The sequence below is a fragment of the Monodon monoceros genome, unplaced genomic scaffold (assembly GCF_005190385.1).
Source record: "Monodon monoceros isolate NGI ecotype Baffin Bay Population unplaced genomic scaffold, NGI_Narwhal_1 Super_Scaffold_7, whole genome shotgun sequence".
NCBI lineage: Eukaryota > Metazoa > Chordata > Mammalia > Artiodactyla > Monodontidae > Monodon > Monodon monoceros.
In genome coordinates, this window is record NW_021703784.1 from 93,942,089 (window position 1) to 93,963,815 (window position 21,727).

At 52.7% G+C, this 21,727-nt stretch overlaps 1 protein-coding gene across 4 annotated transcripts; it reads right to left on the reverse strand.

Annotated features, from left to right (window-relative positions):
* Positions 1 to 2,201: 2,201 nt before the first annotated feature.
* ARHGAP1 (Rho GTPase activating protein 1) lies at positions 2,202 to 21,590 on the reverse strand. 4 transcript variants are annotated; one of them, XM_029208978.1, is made up of 14 exons: positions 21,480 to 21,498; positions 20,802 to 20,878; positions 17,749 to 17,930; positions 17,431 to 17,526; positions 10,641 to 10,728; positions 6,484 to 6,615; positions 6,021 to 6,107; positions 5,722 to 5,820; positions 5,242 to 5,349; positions 5,086 to 5,162; positions 4,835 to 4,912; positions 4,303 to 4,431; positions 4,016 to 4,119; positions 2,202 to 3,870 (listed from the first exon to the last, which is right to left on the reverse strand). In XM_029208978.1, the coding sequence occupies exons 3-14, from the start codon at positions 17,879 to 17,881 to the stop codon at positions 3,700 to 3,702; spliced, it is 1,302 nt and encodes a 433-aa protein (XP_029064811.1). In that variant the 5' UTR covers positions 17,882 to 17,930; positions 20,802 to 20,878; positions 21,480 to 21,498; the 3' UTR covers positions 2,202 to 3,699. The 4 variants fall into 4 exon arrangements, with proteins under 4 accessions (XP_029064811.1, XP_029064809.1, XP_029064810.1 ...); XM_029208976.1 differs by lacking the exon at positions 20,802 to 20,878 and having other exon boundaries at positions 21,480 to 21,590; XM_029208977.1 differs by lacking the exon at positions 21,480 to 21,498 and having other exon boundaries at positions 20,802 to 21,185.
* Between the last annotated feature and the right edge of the window lie 137 nt (positions 21,591 to 21,727).

Sequence of the window (21,727 nt, forward strand, 5' to 3'; positions counted from 1 at the left end):
CTCACCCTGGGCAACAGCCTTTGGCTCAGAGGGAAAGACAAGTGACAGGTCCCTGCCATGTTTCCAGCAGAGGCCAAGCAGGGGGCGGGGGACTCCCCAGACTGCTGGGCTATTTGCTGATCTGGTGTGAGGGGTTGTGGCTGAGCAAACCAGACAGAAGGGAAGGGACTGAGTGAAGTAAGTAGAAGTCCAGGTCTCATGCATGTTTGTTTAGCTGCCCTGATCTGACAAACAGCTCCTTCCTCCTATTTCGCCTGCAGTGGCGGGAGGGAGTGGAAGGTAGAGCTGGTGTCCCAGAGGAAGAGGTGGTTCTAGAGACCGGAGACTGACAAACTCAGGCAAGTGCTGTCTTGGTTGCCTTCCATGCCCTTCAGGCCAGAAGCCACGCCCCAGGGCAGAAGAGGACTAGTTAGAAATTCTAGATTCAACCCAAACCTGGGGCTGAAAAGAATGGGCCCGCCCACTGCTGCCGCTTTGGGCCCTGGGAGCCCTTGCTTGTTAGTGAACTGCATGTGACGCTGACCATGATACCTGACCATGCATCCAACTCCTGGGTCAGAAATGGTGGAAAGACTGTCGGAGTCCTCACCTTCAGGTAGGGGTCCCCCAAAAGCAAAGTGTTCAATTGCCCCTCATCTGATGGTATCCTACCCTTTTAAGCCATGTCACTACACTCTGCCCCCAGAGACCCACTGTTGCCAAGGCAGGGGTAAACTGGCTTTTGAGTCACTCGGCAGAGGCCCTGCCAGGAGCCCAACCCAAGTAAACAGCTCTCCGTCTCCTGCTCCCCTGTCTTGTCATTTCTTTGGGTCACTGCCCTTCTGTTCTAAATAGTCACCCAGCTTAGAGCTGAGCAGAGCCAGGGAGACAGGCTGCCAGTGCCTCTGTTCGAGCTACCTGGACGAAGGTCACAGTTGTGCAGGCGGACTGGCTTCCTGGAGCTCAGTGCCCGTGTTTATAACCATTGTCTTGATCCTGCAGCTTTGGCCCGGCTTCCCCAGCCCCAACAAGCAATGAGGAGAAAAAAAGAACAGGCCTGCCTGAGGCCATCATAGCCTCCTGATTGCAGTCAGCAGGCAAGCAGCAGACAGCTGGAACTTGACCAGTGTGCCAAGTGGAATTCTGGCCTGCCCTCCCTGTGACAAACCATTTTAGTTTTTCAATTGTAGTGAAATACATGTAACGTAAAATTTACCACATTAACCTTTAAAGCAAAGCAAAACTGCTCAAAAGAGGAAAGCTGGATCTTTCATAGCCTCCACGTGACTAGGTGGCAGGTGGAAACAGCCAAGGCTCTCAGGCTGAGGGGCGGGGTGGGGAGGACCGGAATGGCTGGGAGATGAGGGTTCCAACCCTGGCTGCTGTACAAGGTTGGGACTATCACTTCATTCCTCTGTGAAATGACCATCATTCTGGTTCCCACTGGGCACTCATTCTGTTATGTAGTGTATATGTTACGGTCGGCCCTCGCATCTGTGGGCTCCACACCCGAGAGTTCCCCCAACCTTGGATAGAAAAATTTTTGGAAAAAAAAAATTCCAGGAAGTTCCAAAAAGCAAAACTTGAATTTGCTGCATGCTGGCAACTATTTACATGGCATTTACATTGTATTAGGTATTATAAGTAATCTAGAAATGATGTAAAGAGAGGATGTGTGTAGGTTATATTGCAAATACTACACCACTTGATAGAAGGGACTTGAGCATCCTTGGATTTTGGTGACGGGGTCGGGTGGCTGGAACCAGTCCCCCACACATAGGGACGACTGTGTGTCTGATCTTCAGAGAAATGAAGTAACAGTCTCGGACATGGGACCAGTTACATGACAATTACCAGTTAGAGCTGGTTGTGAGTGATGGAACTAGGATTTGAACCCTGGTCTCACTCTAAAGCTTGTGCTGTGGTCCACCACAGTCTGCTCTGTTTCGGGGAGAGAGGTCCTGGTTTTAGGATATAGCACTTGGTGGCCAGGTGGAATGTATAGGTGCAAAAAGGAAGGGGACTGTTCACACTTCTAAGCCTGGAATATGGTCAGAAAGCTGGCTTCATACCGGCTCACAAGTGAGCAGGATGAGGAAGGGGTCAGATTGACTGGGGAGGGGACTTCCCGAAGCCCTATCTGCTCTTCTTCCGCAGCCATACCACACCTCCCACCCAGTTATGAGCCTCCATGCCCACTTCCTTATCAGCCAGATGGGCAGTTTTCCATCTCCATTTTTATTGAAGTATAAAAAGTGCAAAGGTGAAATACATGATTGGTGCCAAGGAAGTCATTGTGAATGTGAATACTTGATTCACTGTACAAGTCCCCCCACCCCCAGGTAAAGACCAGTTGGGGGTGGATAGGGGAGAGACCGAATAGACCCACGAGGCTCCCCAGTAAATGGGGCTCTGAGCAACACCTGATACAAAGGAAGGCAGACAGAAATCAGAAGCCTGGGCCTGGCCTGGAGACACAGGGACTGATAGCAGCCACACCAGGCCTTGGGACTCCTGACATGCTAGTGTCCTGGGAAAAGAGCCCAGTGAGGTCAGGCCCAGGCCACACCCGGCTCGCAGATGGGGCAGGACTGGTCAATGAGGACCGCCACAGTACAGGCTCTGGCCAGGGCTGCAGGAAGGTGGTTCACCAGGAAGGGACAGCTGGAAAGAGGGATATCCATCTTCATCAGGGTCCAAGGGGAGGTTGCTAGAACTCACCTGGCAGGGGCCAATCTAATTAGCAAAATCCCTACCCAGCCCCTCCAGGAGTCCAAAACTGGAGGAAGGAGCCACCCCAGATCTTGAGGCACTGAATCACCCCTGGCCAGAGCAGGGACCGGTGTGACTCCACAACAGACATGCCTAAGGATCTGTCCAAGTAGGAAGGGAGGGGAGGCAAGGCATGGGGGGTGGAGTGGGCGGGGACTGGTTGTCAGTGGTCTGACCAGACACTAGGAGGCTCTCAGGGGTGAGAGTGGGGTGTCTATTTTGAATGGATGCTGGGACTCAGCCCTATCATCCAAGCTGCCAGTCCTGGCAGAACCAGGGTGCTAAGACACCCTGGGGGCAGTACCACTTGGGAAAGGCTGACCCAGGATGTGTGGAAGAGAAGGCAGACATAGGACTCCAGGCTGTCATTCGTTAACTGTGTAAATACCAGAGGCTGAGCCACCAGAGGGGAGGACAGGAACAGGGTGCTTGCAACCAGGCCTTCACCCAGACAGGGAGGAGTCACAGCAGGGCCAGCCCAGGCCAGCTCAGCCTTTCATTCCCCAGCAGTCGGGAAGGGGAGGACCAGCCCCAGCTACCAGCCCAGCCGGCAGTGATTTTGGCATCTCCAGTTGCCAGGGGAAGAGGCAGGAGAAAGCAGGTAAGCAAGCGGTTGCTGGGGCCAGTCCTCCTGCCTGAAGAACAAGGCCAGCTCTGCAGAGCCCGGCAGGAGCCAGGGATCCAAAGAGGCAGTGAGAAGTATAAGGCGAAGAAAAATGTCTTGTGGTTACAGCGAGGCCTCTGGCGCCGGTGAGGTGGGCTGGACAGGAGGGGAGGAGGAGCTGTCCAGTTGGCTGGCTCCAGCTTCTGTCTCCAGGGGGCTCACAGCCCCTTTCTGGGCAGGAGCCCTGGGCTCCCGTAAGGCTGAAGCCAAGAGGAAGAGTCCAAACCGGGGCTATCAGAGAAGGGGGCGGGTGGGGCAGGGGCTGGGCTCAGAGCCCCTTGGAGTCAGGGCTGAAACAGCTCCCCTTGATGATCCAGGAGGAACTTGGTGAAGGTATTGATGGGATTAATGGCCTTGAGGGTGATGGCAGCATCCTTGGCCCACAGCAGGTTAGGGCCGAAGACAACAGCCAGGTTAGTGTTGGTCATCTTGTTCTGGTCACAGAGGGCAGAAATCTGTGGAAGGAATCAGGGGGCTGCAGCAGGAAGCCACAGACGCTGCCTCCCACGCCTGGCAACCACGCCCAGGAGCAGCAGCCACGGCAACTCCTCCTCCCTCTCTCCTCCAGGTAAGCGGTAGAGGCCCAGGCCGAGGTCTCACCTGCACCAGGAAGGCAGTGAGGAAACGCAGCACCAGGTAGTTCTCCTCGGGCAGCATCTGGAAGGCCTGCAGCGTGGCCTCCACTCTCTGGCTCTCATCAATGTCTATGAGGAAGGGGGGCCCAGGTCACAGGGGCCCATGGCTGGACTGGTTCGGGAAGCCCTGTCATGAGGCTAGGGGGAAGACCCAACCAGACTTTCCTTGAAGGACAGGCCAAACCCGCCTGCTCTGAGTCCAGCTGCAACCCCACCCTGCAGAAGCTGGAGAAGGGGGAGAGGGGCACTCACTGAGGAAGCCCACAACGTGGGAGTAGAGGTCAAAGGTGAGCAGGGGCTCAGGAAGCTCCCGGAGGAAGGTCTTGAGAATGACCGCTGGCAGGTGCAACTCATTGTACTGGTCGAAGTCCACAGGCAGCCCTGGGGGTGGGGAGGGGAGGAGCTGGGCTGAGCCTGGAGACCAGCAGCCAATCCGGAGGCCAAGCAGGCCCCACAGCCTGACTTCACCCTTGGCCACAAGCCGCCTCCTCCCACTGGGACAGGGGGCACAGGGTCAGGCCATCTGGGGAGTGGGGCCCCCGAGCACACACCACAGTTATTCCTCGCCTCTGAATGACCCTGAACCCAGGCTCTAGAAGCCTGACCTATGAGAAAGTAGGCCTGGGACAACCAGGCAGGAGTGAGACACATGTAATTATACCAAATGCCACAGAAAACTCACACACACACACACACACACACACACACACACACACACACACGTGTGCGCACGCAGGATCTGTACTGGCCCTCTGGGCTTCGACACATCCCTGGGGCCACTCACCCATGTTGTACTTCTGTTGCACTTCCCGTACAACTTGGGTGTTGGCCGACCTCCGGAAAATCCCCTCAGTGGTGAGAGCTGGGAAACAGTGGGGCCTGGTGAGTCTCAGAGCTCTGGGGCAACGTGCGGACTCCCCACCCATTCTGTGTCTTGGGGTCCTGGTCAGGGTCAGTGTGGGTGCTGGCGCACGTGGGACCTTGCCCAGCCCTGCCCAGCGGCTTCCCGAGGGGAGAGGGCTCCCTGGCACTCACCGTGGGCCTGTAGGTAGGCAACGGTCTCCCGCAGCACGAGTGGAATGGGTTCCTGCTCTGGGTTCTTCTCCCGGAGGCTGTGGGCACAACGCAGTGACGGGTTTGCAGTCCTCCTGGTCCCCAGGTTCCAGCCCCACCCACCTTTTGCATACTCACTGCTGCAAGGAGACCCCGAACTGCTGGTTGGGCAGAGGGGGCCGTGGTGGCATGGGCTTGGGGGCTGTCGCAGGGCTCTTCTGGGTGGATTTGAGGAAGTCATCATACCTGGGGAAGCAGCGGGGAGGGTCAGGGCCCCTACCTGGTTCTGCAGTCACTATGGCAACTCTTGTTTGTCAGGCACTTACTGTGCTATCTTACATGGATAACCTCATTCAGTCCTCCCACCAACCCAGCTTTACACAGAAGTGAAGACTTTAAAGAGATTCAGTTACAGAGCTTTTCAGTGACAGATACGGGATCTGGACTTGCTCTGTCTGACCCCATGTGCTGCCCCTTACTCATCACATCTGCTTCCCCTGTGTATCCTGGTGCTGTCAAGGCTGCTTCTCCCCTTGGCCGGCACATCCTACCCCCACAAACATGATATATGTGGACAGTGTGCCCGGTGGGCACACACAGCCCCCACCGCGGTCTCACTTGAGCACTTGGCGAGGGATCCCCAGTTGCTCCAGCTTCACATGCTCGCTCAACTCACTCAGGTAATTCACATAGAAGATCTTCTGCCCAAACTTGAAGCTGCCGATGGAAGAAAGGGTGTGGGTCCAGAGTAGGCCCGCTTCAGCAGGCCTCCACTTTCTCCTCAGCAGCCCACCCAGATCAGACTGAGGCCTAGCCCCAAAGTGGTCAGTCCCCAGGATGCTTGGCTTCCTCAGGTATCTGCTTCACAGTTCAAGGGGAAGCACAAGAGACGAGTGCCCCGCCCTGGGCCCACTCACCTAATGATGGGCTTGAAGAGGATGAGCAGGGTCTTGATGAACATGGTGGGGTGCACGATGTACAGAGCCTTGATATTCTTCTTGTACCTGCAGAGGCAGAACGGGGAACTCAGGAGTGGGCATGGTAGGAGAGGCACAGAGCTAAGCTCTTAATGTACAGTTACTGATTTGATGACTCATAGTAAGCCTTCGAGGTAAGTGCCATTGTTGCCCTATTTTACAGATTAGGAAACGGGCTCAGAGAGGTTAAGTAAGATGAAAGGTCACAGAGCGAGTAAGTAGAGAAACTGGGATTTAAGCCCAGGCCATTCCAACTTGAGACTCTTTGTGTTTAGTTTACCCAGGTAGGGGGGACCCGCCTCCCCTGGCATGGAATACGTTCCTGCCCAAGCAGAGGGCAGCCCAGAACCCGGCAGAGCTGCTGGCCCCTGGGCCCTGGAGCTCCTCCGAGGCCCTAACCCACTTGCGGTCAAACTCCCGGTAGGCGTCCCGGAGCCAGCTGAGGGAGGGCTTGTTGTCGCTGGTCAGGCCATGGTGCAGGTAGAGCAGCGTGTAGTCACTCTCCACATACTGGTCCAGGGTGTGCTTCAGGTATCTGTAAGAGATGAGCCCCCCTCAGGCCTGCCCTGTATGCAAGTGGGGCCCCATTAAGACAGAACCAGTGCCCCAGGAATCCCCTCTCCTGCCCTGTCTGTTCTGGCTGCATCAGTCACCACGTTGGGGTGGAGGAGGAACGAGGTAGTGGCTGGGCTGCGTGGAGGAATAATAAGAACAGCAGCAGCTCTCAGGTTTGAGCACTGACTAGGAGTCAGGAGACCAGGACTCTAACTGGAGCCATCTCACATACCTGCAGTAAAAATGGGAATAACATTTCACTCACAGGATTGCCCTGAGTCAACAGTAATGATGACAGTCACCATTTACCAGTATTAAGCTTAGTGTCTACCAAGCACTTTGTATGCAATATCTCGTGCCTTCCTCTTTATAATGGAGGCCAATACTATCCCCTTCTTACGAGCGAGGGCAGTGAGGCTGAGAGAGGTCAAGTGCTTCTCTGAGGTCACACAGCTTGTGGTGGAGACTGGAGGTGAACTAACTCCAAGTTTCGCCTTGTTGATCATGGGACAGCTCTGCCTTTTACACTCCCAGCGCTGTCTGTAGAACACTGTGCCCACGAAAGGGGATCAGGGTGGTCAGAGGGTCCCCTCCCCTGCTCCAGTCACTGGACGTTCTGTGGACCAAAGACCCACACCTCAAGTTCCCTATGCTCACAACACAATACCTACCACCCAACACAAACACACATAAGGGTGTTGGGCCCACCTGAGGTGGAGAAGTATGAATTGAGTGAACGTGAACTCCAGAAAGGGAGAGGAGCCCAGTGGAAAACCCTCTTTCTGGTTGGCCAACAGCTCCCAGGCCCCAGCAGGAACACCACTCCAGGCTGGGAGGCTGGGCATGCAGGAATGCTAAGGGCTTCCAAGGGGAGGAGGGAAAGGAGGGGAGGAGGGAAAGGAGGGGAGGAGGGAAAGGAGGGGAGGAGCCTTTTTATATTTTTTTAATGATTTGGAAAGCTTACAGTTATTAATTAGAAATCTGACGGCTTTTGTTTAAATTTATTTAATTAGTTAATTTATTTTTGGCTGTGTTGGGTCTTCATTTTTGTGCGCTGGCTTTCTCTAGTTGCGGTGAGTGGGGGCTACTCTTCACTGTGGTGCGCGGGCTTCTCATTACAGGGGCTTTTCTTGTTGCGGAGCATGGGCTCTAGGCGCGCAGGCTTCAGTAGTTGTGGCTCGTGGGCTTCAGCAGTTGTGGCACATGGGCTCAGTAGTTGTGGCTCGCGGGCTCTACAGGGCAGGCTCAGTAGTTGTGGCGCACAGGCTTAGTTGCTCCGCGGCATGTGGGATCTTCCTGGACCAGGGCTCCAACCCGTGCCCCCTGCACTGGCAGGTGGATTCTTAACCACTGAGCCACCAGGGAAGCCCGGGAAGGAGCCTTGGGAAGTGCCCAAGGATGTGACTAAGCGCCCAGACACAACCTGACCTATCCCAGAGAGGCTAACCTAAACATTGGTCCATGGGTGCCAGCACTGGCGGACATGTGAGGTGTCTTATGCTGGATTTATTATCTTGATTCCCATCATTATCACTATACAGTTAATTTACCCCTTACACACATTGAGCACTTTGCAGTTTGAAAAGAGCTGTCACATAAAAGAATGGCATTTTGCAACTATAAAATAGCCAAAGTTAGGGACTTCCCTGGTGGTCCAGCAGTTAAGACTCTGTGCTTCCACTGCAGGGGGCATGAGTTCGATCCCTGGTTGGGGAACTAAGATCCCACATGCCACGCAAAAAATAAATAAAAATAAATAAATAAAATAGCAAAAGTTGTAGTGAAAATACACTCATCCTTTGATGAATGTTATGACCTTTTGGAGGTCAATAAAGTGATGTTTATCGGAAGCTATAAAATGTTCATACTCTGACCTGATAAAAATATGTCCAGGAATTTATCCCAAGGAACTAATCAAAGATGAACAGAAATGTTTTTGTAAAAGGCTGTTCATTATAGCCTGTTTTATAATGGGGGGAAAAAATGAGCAGCAAAGTAAGTGTCCAAGAACAGAATGTTGGTTAAATAAATCACAGGAGATCTATAAATAGAATACCTCACAGGATGTTTCTGCAGACAGAACCAATCTGTGAAGTTGGATGTGAGAACAGTGGTTACCCTTTGGGGTACTGCCTGGAAGAGCAAAGGGAAGTCTGTAGGTGTGGATGACATGGGTGTATTTCGTTTTTGAAAATTCATCAAGTAGTATACATAATGTGTTCACTTTTCTGGATACGCATATGTCAAAATTTTTTGAAAGGATATCCTTGAAGAATGTTTAATGCTCAGAATATAAAAACATTATGTAAGATACAAAACTGACTATAGAGTTCTGTATATGTTATAGAAAAAAATGGGAAGTGAATACACTAAAATGTTAACAGTGGTTTTCTCTCTGGGTGGTGGGTTTATGGGAGACTTTATTTATTGCTGTCTGTATTTTTTCTTAATAGCTATCTACATTGTTCTACATTCTTGAAATCTGTGATACTTTACAAATGAATACAGTGGCATTTCACAGGGCTCAGGAGAGACCTGACCCCAAGCACACAGCTAGTAAGAGGCAGAGTTGAAGTTTAACTGGTCTTCTGCATCCAAGCTTCAGGCACTTTCTATTTCAACCCCCCAGATCTGGCTGGACAGCTGGGAAAAGCCAAGTCTGAGATAATCTGACTGAAAATAAGATGACAGGACTGATGCATGATGAAAGCACCTCCCTGCCCGGCCAGGTGGTGGCGGGGAGATCCCACTGGGAAGGAGTGGAGGATGGACAGGATGGGTGACAGAGGGCTTCCCGAAGGCAGACGAAGCCCCAGAGTGGAGGCAGCCTCGCTCAGCACGCTCTCTCCTGAAAGCTGGGTGCTTTCCCATCCACCTCCTCTGACCTCCTCCCACTTAGCCCATAATCTGGCCAGGAGTCTGTCACCTGCCTTGTCAGATGCTGTGACAATAAACCCAGAAAAGGGGACAGGTGACTCAGCCACCCTCAGGCTGGGCTTCTTGGCCTGTTCCTGGCTGGGCCACATGGCGGGCCTGGAGAAGGCTCTGCCTGCCTGCACAGTGGAGGAGCAGTGGGAGGAGGGCTCAGGAGACCAGAGAGAAAGCATTCACACAAAGCTGGAGAGACTCGGGCCTGGCCCTGGCTCACAGGACTGCACGGGCTCTACAGTCAGGCCCTCCCCTTCTGTTGCTGTAGCCCCGGACTGTCCCCACCCCAACACCAGCCCCTCCACACACACAACCATTCAGGATCCCAAAGAGCTGGTAAGGGCGGGGCAGACATTTGCAATTGCAGGAAGTGCTTTAAAGTGTCAGGAAAGGAGTACAAGATGGAAACTGTACACACAATGAGGAGCCTCAGGAGGAAGTCAGTTATGGCTCTGCCTCCAGGGATCCCGCACCTGCTGTGGGCCCAGCACTGGCCTAGTGGTGGCTCAACGATGAACACTTATCAGAACAGTCTGTCAAACTCCTGCTTTCAATCAGCCTTTGGACTTGCATCAGATTTCTAGACCAAACAGCTATTACCTGTATTTAGCTATTAGAACCTGGATAGGTACAGAAGTTGTTGGCACCAGATTTGGCACAAAATAACACTAATTATTCATGTAAATGATGAACAACTGCAACTGCCTCAGAAATGCACCATATCGTTATCATAGTCAGTCCTCACATTTGGACGGTATTTTACTTTCCAAAGCATTTTCAAATGCAGTATCTCACTCCTATGAGGAACAAGGGCTGTATTATTATTCCCCAAGAAGAGTGAAGAAAAAGAGGCTTAAAGAGATGAACACACTTTCCAAGGTCACACAGATGGTTTCCAGGACTAGAAACCAGATCTGACACCTAGCCCAGTGCTCCCAATATCCCTCAGGAGAAGAGGGGAGGCCTTGAGGGAGGTGGCTTGGTACCCCCGGGGCAGGAAGGGACAGTAAGGAAAATGGCTCCAGGCCGTAGTGGGGATCTGAGCACGGGTTCCATCACTTCCCCATGGGTACTCACCCCAGGAGCTTGCTATGGTCCAGCTGGTGGCTCGGGGGCATTCGGCAGGCACTAAACACAATGATCTTCCGCCCATACTTGTCATCTCCTAGGTGTGGAGAAAGGTGGAGCACAGTGGGTGAACGATAAGCCAAGAGAAGTCAGGTGAGGATCTGAAAGGGGCCAGGCCTGGAGACTGTACCATTTAGCGTAGGGGCCAGAGTGGCCCATGCGGACAGACCTCTGGGCAGGTGCCTGCACTCAAGGGTGTGTCACTGAAGAAAGAGGGACAGGTGGTCTCAGGGCTACAGAGCTGGGGCACAAAAAAATAACATGACTTCTTAAAAAGTCATGCCTGGCGCAAACAAGCCAAATGTCCATCAATGGATGGGTAGATGAAGAAAATGTGGTGTATCCATGCAATGGACTATTGGCTATAAAAAGGAATGGAGTACTGATACACGCTACATTGTGAATGAACCTTGAAAACACGATGCTAAGTAAAAGAAGCTGGACATAAAAGGCTACATATTGTTTGGTTCCATTTATATGAGCTATATAGGTAAATCTGTAACAACAGAAAGCAAATTAGTGGTTATAGGTGCTGGGAGGAAGGGAGAATAGGGATTGATGCTTATGGTTATGGGGGTTGGTATGGGTGAAACTATGGATGAAATGGATGAAATGATGGAACTAGATAGAGGTGGTGGTTGTTCAACATTGTGAATGTACTAACTACCACCAAAGTATACACTTTAAAATGGTTAATTTTTTTTTTTTTTTTTTTGGCTGTGTTGGGTCTTTGTTGCTGTGCACGGGCTTTCTCTGGTTGCGGTGAGCGGGGGCTACTCTTCGTTGTGGTGCGCAGGCTTCTTATTGTGGTGCTTTCTCTTGTTGCGGAGCATGGGCTCTAGGCGCGCGGGCTTCAGTAGTTGCGGCACGCAGGCTCAGTAGTTGTGGCTCGCGGACTCTAGAGCACAGGCTCAGTAGTTGTGGCACACGGGCTTAGTTGCTCCGTGGCATGTGGGATCTTCTCAGGCCAGGGCTTGAACCCGTGTCCCCTGCATTGGCAGGCGGACTCTTAACCACTGCGCCACCAGGGAAGCCCCTAAAATGGTTAATTTTATGTTATATAAATTTCACCATAACTAAGAAAACAAAAAAAGTCACACCCGCCAAAGCAACTGTTATCTTGCCGTACATCATCTTAAAACTCCATACCTATTCCAGAAGCATCTCCTCTGAGCAGCCTGTATTTGAAAAACTTCTTGAAGCTACCTTCTCAGAAAGCCTGAGGCCAATGAGGAAATCAGTCTGATTACTTAACAGTCATGTCTTGTTTTTGACTACTAACAACACTTTCTGATTTTACTGCCAGAATTATTTGCCACAGTTGACTGACCTCTGGACATTTCTAAAAATCATTCCTTTCTCATTAAGGATATTCTAAAAAACATGGAGTAGAGAGGAGTTTGTAACACTTTGGGAAGGTGCTCATTTGAGTGTAACCACTGAGGGATGTCTGTCCAAAACTAGTCACTATTTCATGGTCTGACCATCTGGCTTTGTCATGAAGCTGGGGAGCTCCTGAGACATATGCCACAGTCTCCCAAGGTGAGATGCTCTTCCAGGGTCAGTGTGAACCAGGGACTCTAAGCACAGCTCGATGGGGACAAGGCCTGGTCCCCACTCCCCCATGTCCCAGGGCCCTTCCCTTTATCTTTATCCTCACACCTCTCCAGAGTCATTCTTGCCTAATCCCCACTGCTTCAGAGGCAAATAAAAAGACCACTTACACAGCCCACACAGTCTGTCCTCCTTCCACCTCTGAGGATTCAGGGATTCCCCAACAACTTGCTGAGTGTCTTCTCCATGTTAAATAAACCATGATCCTGATGATCCTTCTTGGTCAGTGAGTGACTTAACCCAGGACTCAGCGCTTTTCCAAAGTGGTTGCCAAGGCTCTGACCCTTTTCTCAAGGGCTGGGGCAAGACTCATTGGAGAGGCTGAGGAAGGCTTCTGGAATGTGGGCAGCATGGCCCCAGTCCCTGCTGGTGGCCCAGCCTGGTGCTCTGGCCTGAGCTATTGCCTCACTCCCAGCAGTCTCCCACTGTGTCCAGCCTCTGGATCAACCCCTCCAGTGATTCCATCTCCACCCAGAACACTGCCTAGTCTCTGCTGGCCCTAGCCAAAGGTCCTAGCCAGGACCCTCCAAGAATTTCCTGGGTCAGGGTCTGAGGCCTGGCCCACCAAGCCCAGAGAGAGGCTCCGTTCTCCTTTCTAAACTGCCCCAGCTTCTAGCCTTGGAGAATTAGAAACATCTACCCGCCCTTGACTCTCGTGCCTTGACTCCTTTCTTCCTGAACCCCACCCCAAGCTGTATAAAAGCCCCTTAGAAAGGCTCACAGGACTTTGAGGCTTGGCCCCGCCAACCCCCTCTGCAGGCTCACACCATGCACACCTTCGGCCCAGTCCGCAGCAGGTGGCTTTAGCCTCTGTCTCTCATGCCAGACAGACTTCCTCTAGGCAATTCTGCTCCCCTCCTCTAGGCTAACTCCTTTGAATCCTTAAGACTCATCCCAGGCATAATCTCCCAGAAGCCTGTGTCCCCTCCTCCTCCTCCCTGCAGGCAGGTTAGCTGTCCCGTTTCATAGCTCCCAGCATGAACCATCACCCGTCTCTGTCACAACACTGACTCTCCTGTATAACTATTTACGTGTCTGTCTCCTCTAGTGGCTGTGAGCAGCTCAAAGACAGGCACTGTCTTGTCCATCTTTAAATGTCCAGATGGTCCAGAGCCCAGCAACGTGGCAGGTATTCAATAAACGCTGGTAGCCTGTCACAGGTCGGCATTACACGGTATGCACGGTTCTATTTCTGAGTTTGCTCACCATGTTATCTGGGATATGAGACTGCTTTGGACAGTTTCCCAAAGCCTGGGGCAGAATTTCTCCAGACTTAACAAGCAGAGAACCCTCTGCAGGTATGTCTGAGGAGGAGACGGTGCAGCTCCATCCAGCAGCAGGTCTATTTTGAAAGACCAGGTGTCACCTGTTCCCCTCCACACCCTGGACCAGATCCTGAGGCGCTGGGTTCCTTCCAGGCCAGTTGGGGGTGGCTCTGCGGCCTGCTCTGATTCACTTCCCATAGGCTTTGACAGAAGAAAGAGCAGACTGGCAGTGGGCAGGGATGAAGGGTTAGACTGCCCAGCCCACCCTCGTGGACAATCTGGAGCTTCAGAAACCCCTGGGCCTTCTATTATGAGCCTGTGGGGCGGAGGGACATCATCTGTCTACTCCCCTCTAAGCAGAGGAAACGCCCAGGGTATAGCGGAAAACGCTGGGAGGAGCATGGAGGATTCTAAAAGATTCTCTTCATCACTGCCCTCCAACAGTAAGGCAGCCCTCATTGGCCGGCAGATTTGAGGACTTAGGCAGAGCAGAAAGTCTGAGCTCACAAGGCTCTGGTATTTAAAGAGCTGGTAACTGGTTAAGCAGGCAACTGAGGTGAGAGGCCAGAGGCCTGTAGTTCCACCGCTCAGCTGCCCCAGCAACTTGTAAACAGGAACTTGGGTTCTCAACCAGGTTTCCATCAATGGGCATCCACCAATGTCATGATGTTATATAAAAAATATTACAAGCACGTGCACGTGTTTTCTGGGGAAGAGGTCCACACCTTTCATATTTTCAAGGAGGACTCCTGACCAGTTTCAAGAACTGCTTCCCTGGACTGTATGCTCCCTGAAGGAGGGAATGTGCATTGTTCCTCAATGAATCCTCAATGCTGGGGACTTCCCTGGTGGTCCAGTGGTTAAGAATCCACCTTCCAACGCAGGGGATGCGGGTTCGATCCCTGGTCGGGGAACTAAGATCCCACATGCCACTGGGCAACTAAGCCCACGCGCCACAACTACTGAGCTCACGCACCTCAACTAGAGAGCCTGCATGCCACAAACTACACAGCCCACATGCTCTGGAGCCCATGCGCCACAATTAGAGAGAAGCCCACGCGCCTCAATGAAAGATCCCGCATGCTTCAACTAAGACCTGACGCAGGCATAAATAAATATTAAAAAAAAAAAATCCTCAGTGCTGAGTACTGGACTTGTTCCCAAAGTAGGTGTTTTATAAATGCATGCCAAGTAAAGTCAGGATGGGGATGGGGGATAAAGGAGGGGGCTCAGAGAGGGACTGGATGGCAAGACTCCCAGACTAGCAAAGAACAAGACATGGGCAACCCCAGGGCTTAGCCCGTCCTCTCCTCCCTGGAGTGGAGTCCCATTGCCCAAGTCCTTGAGTGGCTCGGGCATTTGCCAGCAGGCAGGGTAATGGCTCCTACAAGAAGCATGTGTATAAAGGCCTGGGAGTCCCCTCCTCATCTCAGAAGATTCAAACAGATTTATCCTGGAAAAAGAAGGGAAAGAAGGAGCTGGCAGCACTGGTGGCTCCAGAGCACTGAGGGAGAGGGCTCAAAAAGGAGGCACAGCGTTTGTTGAAAGCACCAGGAAAAGACCAGCCACCAGAGAATGAAACCTCTGCATTCCCAAAATACGGATCAGGAACTTCCCAGGGGAACCTGGGTATCAATCAGCAACAGAGCAGCTCCTCCAGCAGGCGTTCTGAGACCCGCCAGACCAGCACACTCCCGTGACCTGAGAGCAGGCCAACCAAGGAGATGGGGGGTGGGGGGCTGGGGCACATTGGTTAAAATGTGAAATTGTCAGGAATAGTGCAAGCCAGCTGACATCATCGTTGGTGGCTAGAAATCTGCTATTTGTAGTTAGAAATTGCACATGTTACAAATAATAGCCTTTTCTTTTTTTTCTTTCTGGAGGGCAGACTATTAAACCTTTACCAGCACGCCACTGGAAAGAACCCATGTGGACCAGTCAGGTTTGACCGTGGAGCATGACAGCTACTGCCAGCAAGGGAGAACAGAGGCTACAGAGGAGTTGGGGACATAATACACCCTCCCTTCCAACGTGGGCTCTTTCTCTGGTTTCCAAGGCCAGGAAACTGGCCTCCCAGGAAGTCACCATAGCCTCATCAAACAACTCTTGCTCTGGCAGTGCCAATCCAAACTCTTCTCAGCAGTCAGAGAGGCACACACATGGGGGACACCCCACCAGAGGGGCCCTGAGCCAGCACTGGAGCCCGGCCATTGCTTACAGCCAGCCCCACGACCCCCATGGACAAGACCCCTCCTCCCCTGGAGCTCCTTTCCCTTTGGGCTCTGGATGTGTGGGCTCCCCACACAGTCCCCACCCTGTCAAACCTCCCATAAATCCCCTGCTATTTCCAGCTCCCAAGTACCGCCAGCTCCCAGCTCCCAGCTCCCCGGAGTGGGGCTGCAATTAAGCTGGATCCACCTGGCCTCCACCAAGAGCCCTTCTTGATCCACAGCCCAGAGAGGCCAAGCACAGAGAGCCAGGAACACGCCTACACACCTACCTGGCTGGACCCCCTCAGGCTCATCGCACCCTGGAGAGACAGAAACATATTGCAGCTCTGCTTGCAGGGGTCACCTGGTGGGGATGGGGGCAGTCTTCCCTGCTCTGCCTTGTGACTTGGCCAGGACAGGAGGATGTCAGCAGAGACAGCAGAGAGACTCCTTCACATCAGACATCCCCATGCCCCAGTCAGGTCCATCTCTAGGAGTGAGGAAAGTTCTGAGCCTTCAGGTGACTCTCCTGTACTCAGGGCAGGACCAGGCCAAAAAAGAACTCTCAGCCTTGCTTCTGTAGGGGTGACAGAGACCATAGCCAAGTCCTCCAATCCAGACCAGGGCAGGCGTCAGGAACACAGATGTCAAGGAAACACCTTGACATTAGGAACAACCCTCTCAACTGCCCCATCCCTCCCTGAGCCCAGCATTCAGGAGAGACGGAGCTCCCTGCTGCTTCCCTATGGCCGAATGCCTCCAGGGCCCCCTCAGCCAGCACCACTCAGGGTTCCAGGGGCCACAAGCTACCTGGCTCCCCTTGCCCACCCCAGTGCCTCAGGGCAGGGCCGTGCTGCCATCCTTGCTTACAGCTGAAGAAGAGACAAAGGATCCTACAATTCCAATTTCTTCGTCTAGCACTAGGACCCTATAGGCAGAAACCAGGTCATCAAGATCTCTGCTACCTCGGTTGCGCCTGGAGGCTTCTGGGTCCTGCATTATGAACAGGAGGGCAGGAGCTCACTGAGGCCAAGACCCAAGGGGGGCTCCGCGCTCATTCGTAGCAGGGTAGCACATCTGCAGGGAACCTGATGCTCCAAGAGTCATGTGCCTCCTAACTTCTGGAAGGAGGCTCTGCCATTCTAGACTTCCTTGGAGGTACGGTTTCCCCGGAGGGACTGCCACCTCCCTGCTCCCCAATAACTGATGGGGAAGAAAAGCTGACCTGAGGGCAAAGGGAAGGGAGTTGAATGAACACTTATTGAGGGCCAACTACGTTCTGGCTGTGGGCTAGGTCCTGATATACGTTCACCATTGTCATCCTCTCAGCAACCCTGTGAGAAAGGAATGAGCTCAGACTGCAGAGCTGGAAATCAAACCCAGGGCTTTCACAGTGCCTCCCACACGCCATCTGCCAGTGGAGATGCTGAGGTCACAGGTCAGGATGTGGTTGCAGGTGAACAGACCAAGTGGCCATCACAATCAAGTCTGTATTTTTAATGAACGACACATGGAGCCTCAATAGCCCCAGGGTCAGGGGTCAGAGCGGCCCCTCCCCTGCAGCCCCTTCCCCTAAGGCAGGAGGGCCTGGCTTCCTTAAGCCAGGGATGCAGACTGTGAGGGAAAAGGTACAAGGCTGGGTGTGCTCACCTGCCACCTCCACAATCTGGTGCCGGGCAATGTCGTAGTAAGGGTCATCCCACTTCAGGTGTGTGACAGGTTCCGGGGAGCTGCTTTTGGAGTCATCTGAGGAACACAGCAAAGTCAGGGGATCATCTGGGGGTCTGGCACAATGTTCTCCCTGAGATTCGTGCTCTTTGGCCCTCCCCCCAGTAAGGCTTGTGCTCCCAGCCCCACCCTGGGGCTGGTCTGTTTGCCCACATCCTGTCCTCCTGGGGTCTTCCTTCCACAGGAAGGGGGTCTTCCCTTCTCAGGCGCTTATGGCTGCTGAGGTCCAGCCATACCCACCTGACTTGGGAAAGTCGGGCATTTCGTCTGAGGGCCAGTTCTCCTCATCAGTGGAGGCTAGCGCCAGCTGGTTCACAGCCTGGCTGGCGTCATCCGAAGTCAGGTCGTCCTGCAGCTCTGAGAGCGGGTCCATGGCCGAGCCTCTGCCCCACAGCTTCACGCTGCAGAACCTGAAGAGAACCCTGGGGGACAGGAGGGAGTTGGCAGGTCAGTGACACACTCTCTTCACCCATAACTTCTACAGCAAGCCCTCCTGCTCCCACTCTTTCCTCCTCCAAGCTCCCTTGTCCCTGTTCCTCAACACTCCTCATCCCTGCCAAGAGCTCCATGTAACTCCTCCTGGCTTTCCTGGCGCCACACTTTTCTGGCATGTTGCCAGAAAAGGCAGCTGGGGCACAGGATGGCACAATTCAGTGCCTGCCTTCAGGCCCTCCAGCTGCATAAGGAAGAGTGGTGCCAGGTCCTGCACTGCCCACCACCCAGCTGGTTCCGTCGAGCAGTCCCAACTGCAGAGGTTCAAGGGCCATGCCCCTCTCCTCCAGGGTCATAGAGCACAGAAGCTTCCCAGGCCCCAGCAGTGATGGGGAAGAGATATTGCAAGAATCTAAGGAGCACAGGGCTGCTCCAAACCCCTGCCTGAAAAAGGTCAGCTGTGGCCCTGGCTACTCCATCCGTCACTCCTGGCCCAGGGAAGAGGAGGTAGCCAGAGACCATAAGACCTAAAAAAAAAAGGCCATGGCCAAGGGGCCCAGCTGGGTTTGCCCCAGGACAGGAATGAGGAGCAGGAAATGGAATCTTCCTGCCAGTCACTGTGACAATCTGCAGGCTCCTGGAAGCTCCCAAGCCCAATCTACTCTGGGGGGAGCTCCTGACACTAGTTTCAAGGTGGGAAAGATCAACAGACCACCTTAAGGACTGGGGGGTACAGGTGGGCAAGGAGGAAGCCCATGACACCCAGAGTCCAGAGATCCAGGAGGTGGAAAACAGAACAACAGCTGTTGCATGCGGGGAGGGAGAGGAGCCAACTCTGCAACTGGGTTTGCCCAGGTCTGGGGTGTGGCCTCATGGATGTGGCTGAGTGCAGCCTGGAGGAGGCACCTTCTGCCCTCAGCCCTAACCGGAAGCCAATCCCTCTCCCTTCACAAGCTCACCATGTGTGTGAGGGTGGGAGTTTCAATTCAACCCACTCGTCCAACCCCAAAGAGGCTGCTCTAAGTCCAGTGCATTCCTGCGGCCTCAAAAAATGACATATATGGTCACAGAATCAGCAGGGCAGATAAGGAGCACAGACAAGACCCAGGCGTGGGTAGGGAGAAGAGAGGAGAACTGTGGGCCCAGCTCCAGATCCTGAACACCTCTGAGCGATGTGACAACCGCCTGCGCACATCACAGCAAAGACTCCATCCGGATGGCAAACCGGCAGCTCCCTACTTACTTACTTAGCAACAACCTAGCAATAACTACCCTGTTACCAGGGCAACCACACTGATTCAGCAGCAAAAGCTGTTTGAAGCTCCTGAGCCAAAACTGAGCCGCCAAACAGCCAGAAAAAAACCCAAAAAACCCCACTTATTTCTCTTCCTCTTCCTCTCCTCTGGCCTTATCTGCTATCCTTATTCACTGCTCACTACCAAAATACAAGTCCCTTACCACAAACAGAGAGAAAGACGTTCTCTATTGTTTGGGAATGCATATCTCCCAGCGAGTGCTGCTGTACCCCTCACCCCAGCTCCCCATTCCAAGCAGCCCTCAGTCTTGAGAAATCCACACCTGATTCAGCTATAAGCTCCTCCCCATATTCAACCAGGAAGCTGTGAGGGCTCCCCCAAAGGGGCCCCTGGCCAGGTAACAGGGACAGAATTTAGCTCACAGTAACCCTCCCCAGGCCTGAGCCTTCTCTCCATCCCTTCTTTTTGGTTACTGCCCAGGCACCAAGAGCTCCTTCAGCCCTGCCCACAGCAGTTCCAGAGAAGTCTTTCTGCACAGAGTGGGTGCTTGATGCAGTGAAAAAAACATGGGATGAGATACATGGAGAACTGGATTATAGTCCTGACTGAGTCGCAAAGATGCTGAGCAAGTCCTTTTCCTATCTAGGCCTAAATTTCCTCATCTACAGAAGTGAAGGCTCCTCCCAGAAATATAATTCTCCAGCATTCTAAATTACTTGTGCTGAAGTGAACAATGGGATTAGAAGGAACAGCTGGGAGTTGAAGTATGTGTGAGGGAGGGAGAGGGACACTCTCTAAAAGGGAGATGAGCTTGAACTCCACCTCTTCCAGTAACTCTTCTATTTTGTCAGTTCTTCCAGAACTGACCCCTCCCCCACCCCATAAACTCCTTTTCCATCCCAACTAATCACAGTTGTTTCCACCTCCCAGCCAGCCTAACCTCCCTCACTACCCTCCAACCCACAGCTGTTGCCCTCTGTGAGCCCAGAAGCTCAGCTCCCACTCAGTGGGAGGGGGAGGGAAGCTAGTACAGGGCAATTGTAACATAAAGTAGTAGAAATGAAGCATCCTAGCTGCCTAAGACTCCTGTCACTTACAAGTCCTGCTCCACTCTGCAAAATAATCCTTATTGTCAGATTAGTTTTTCCCTTCTCAGTTGGTAAAATCTCTACCTTTACAATAATCTTCAAGAATCACTTTAGGCAGGCATGTTAACCTTTGGGAAGTCCTAGAGCTCTCTGAAATTCTGGAGAAATTTATGGACTTTTTCCCTAAGAAAAATCAGCACATGCATGAAATCTTGCATGAAATTTTAAGGGGTTCACAGGCCCTCTTTCCCATTTAAGAAACCCTGCCTCCTCAAAATTACATCTGGCACAGAGTTGATGCTCAGTCATTTGCTGAATGACTGAACAAATCAATTTGTATCCTAAGAGGAAAAGGGAACCAACCACCATGAACTGGATACAAATTATCTTTTCACAACAGCACCAGTGAGGTATGTATTACTAAACCCATTTTACAGTTTGAGAAACCGAGGACCAGAAAAAGTAAGCAAGTTGCTTAGGATCATACAGCAAGGTCAAGATTTTAATCCACGTCTACCTTAAGGTGGTCGCTTTGTGCAGGTCAATCCCTCAATACTTCTCTAATGGACTGTCATTCAAGAGATTCTCAAAGTTCTGCAGAAGGGCAAAGTAAAGCTTCTCTTTTAATCTCCTCCATGGACAACTGAAATAACAACTTAAAATCGTATTCTCTGGCTTGGGGATCGCCCTCCTAGTTGGGGCTCCAGAATTGTGAAAATGCAAATCCCACAATACAACAGCAAAACTTTTAACTACAATCACATTTGCATAGAGCTTCATGGTTTACAAAACCCGGATTGGGTGTAATTATCCCATTTCACAGATTAAGAAATAGATATGAAAGTGTGGCCTAATAAATGGCAAAGGTGGAATACTTCCCCCAAATATCTTGGTCTTAGTTCTTCCCCAGATCGGACCAGGGAAACTTCCCCTTCCCACGAGCTTGCTCAATGACAGCGAGCGAGGAGGCCAGGAAGAAGGCAGCAAGGAAGCAAAGTCCTCTCACTTCAGACCCTCGAGGCGGGCCGAATCCCCGCAGCAGGAAGGCCAGGTTCCCAGGGCCCATTCCACCCTTGCTCCCTTCCTCGGTTCCGGTCGGATCCTCCCCATCCGGATCCCATCCCTTCAGAAGACCAGGCCAGTCCCTTTCCCTCCCCCACCACCTCCCAGGGAGACCCCGCGCCCCGCAGCTCACCGTGGTGGGGCACCGCTCCCTCTGCCACGCCTGTCAAGGACAGGCAAACATCCGGCTACGCGGTCGAATGGGAACCACCCCCTCCCTGTCGCTTCACTCCCCAGCCACTTCCGCCACACCTCCGACCTACTTCCGACCCATTGCCCGGTCCAAACATGGCCTTCGCAGGAGCCCCGCCCACTTCCTTACGAGCCCGCTTACGTGCCCGCCTGGAGGAGAGACAGTATAACCGTCCGACTCGTCCCTCC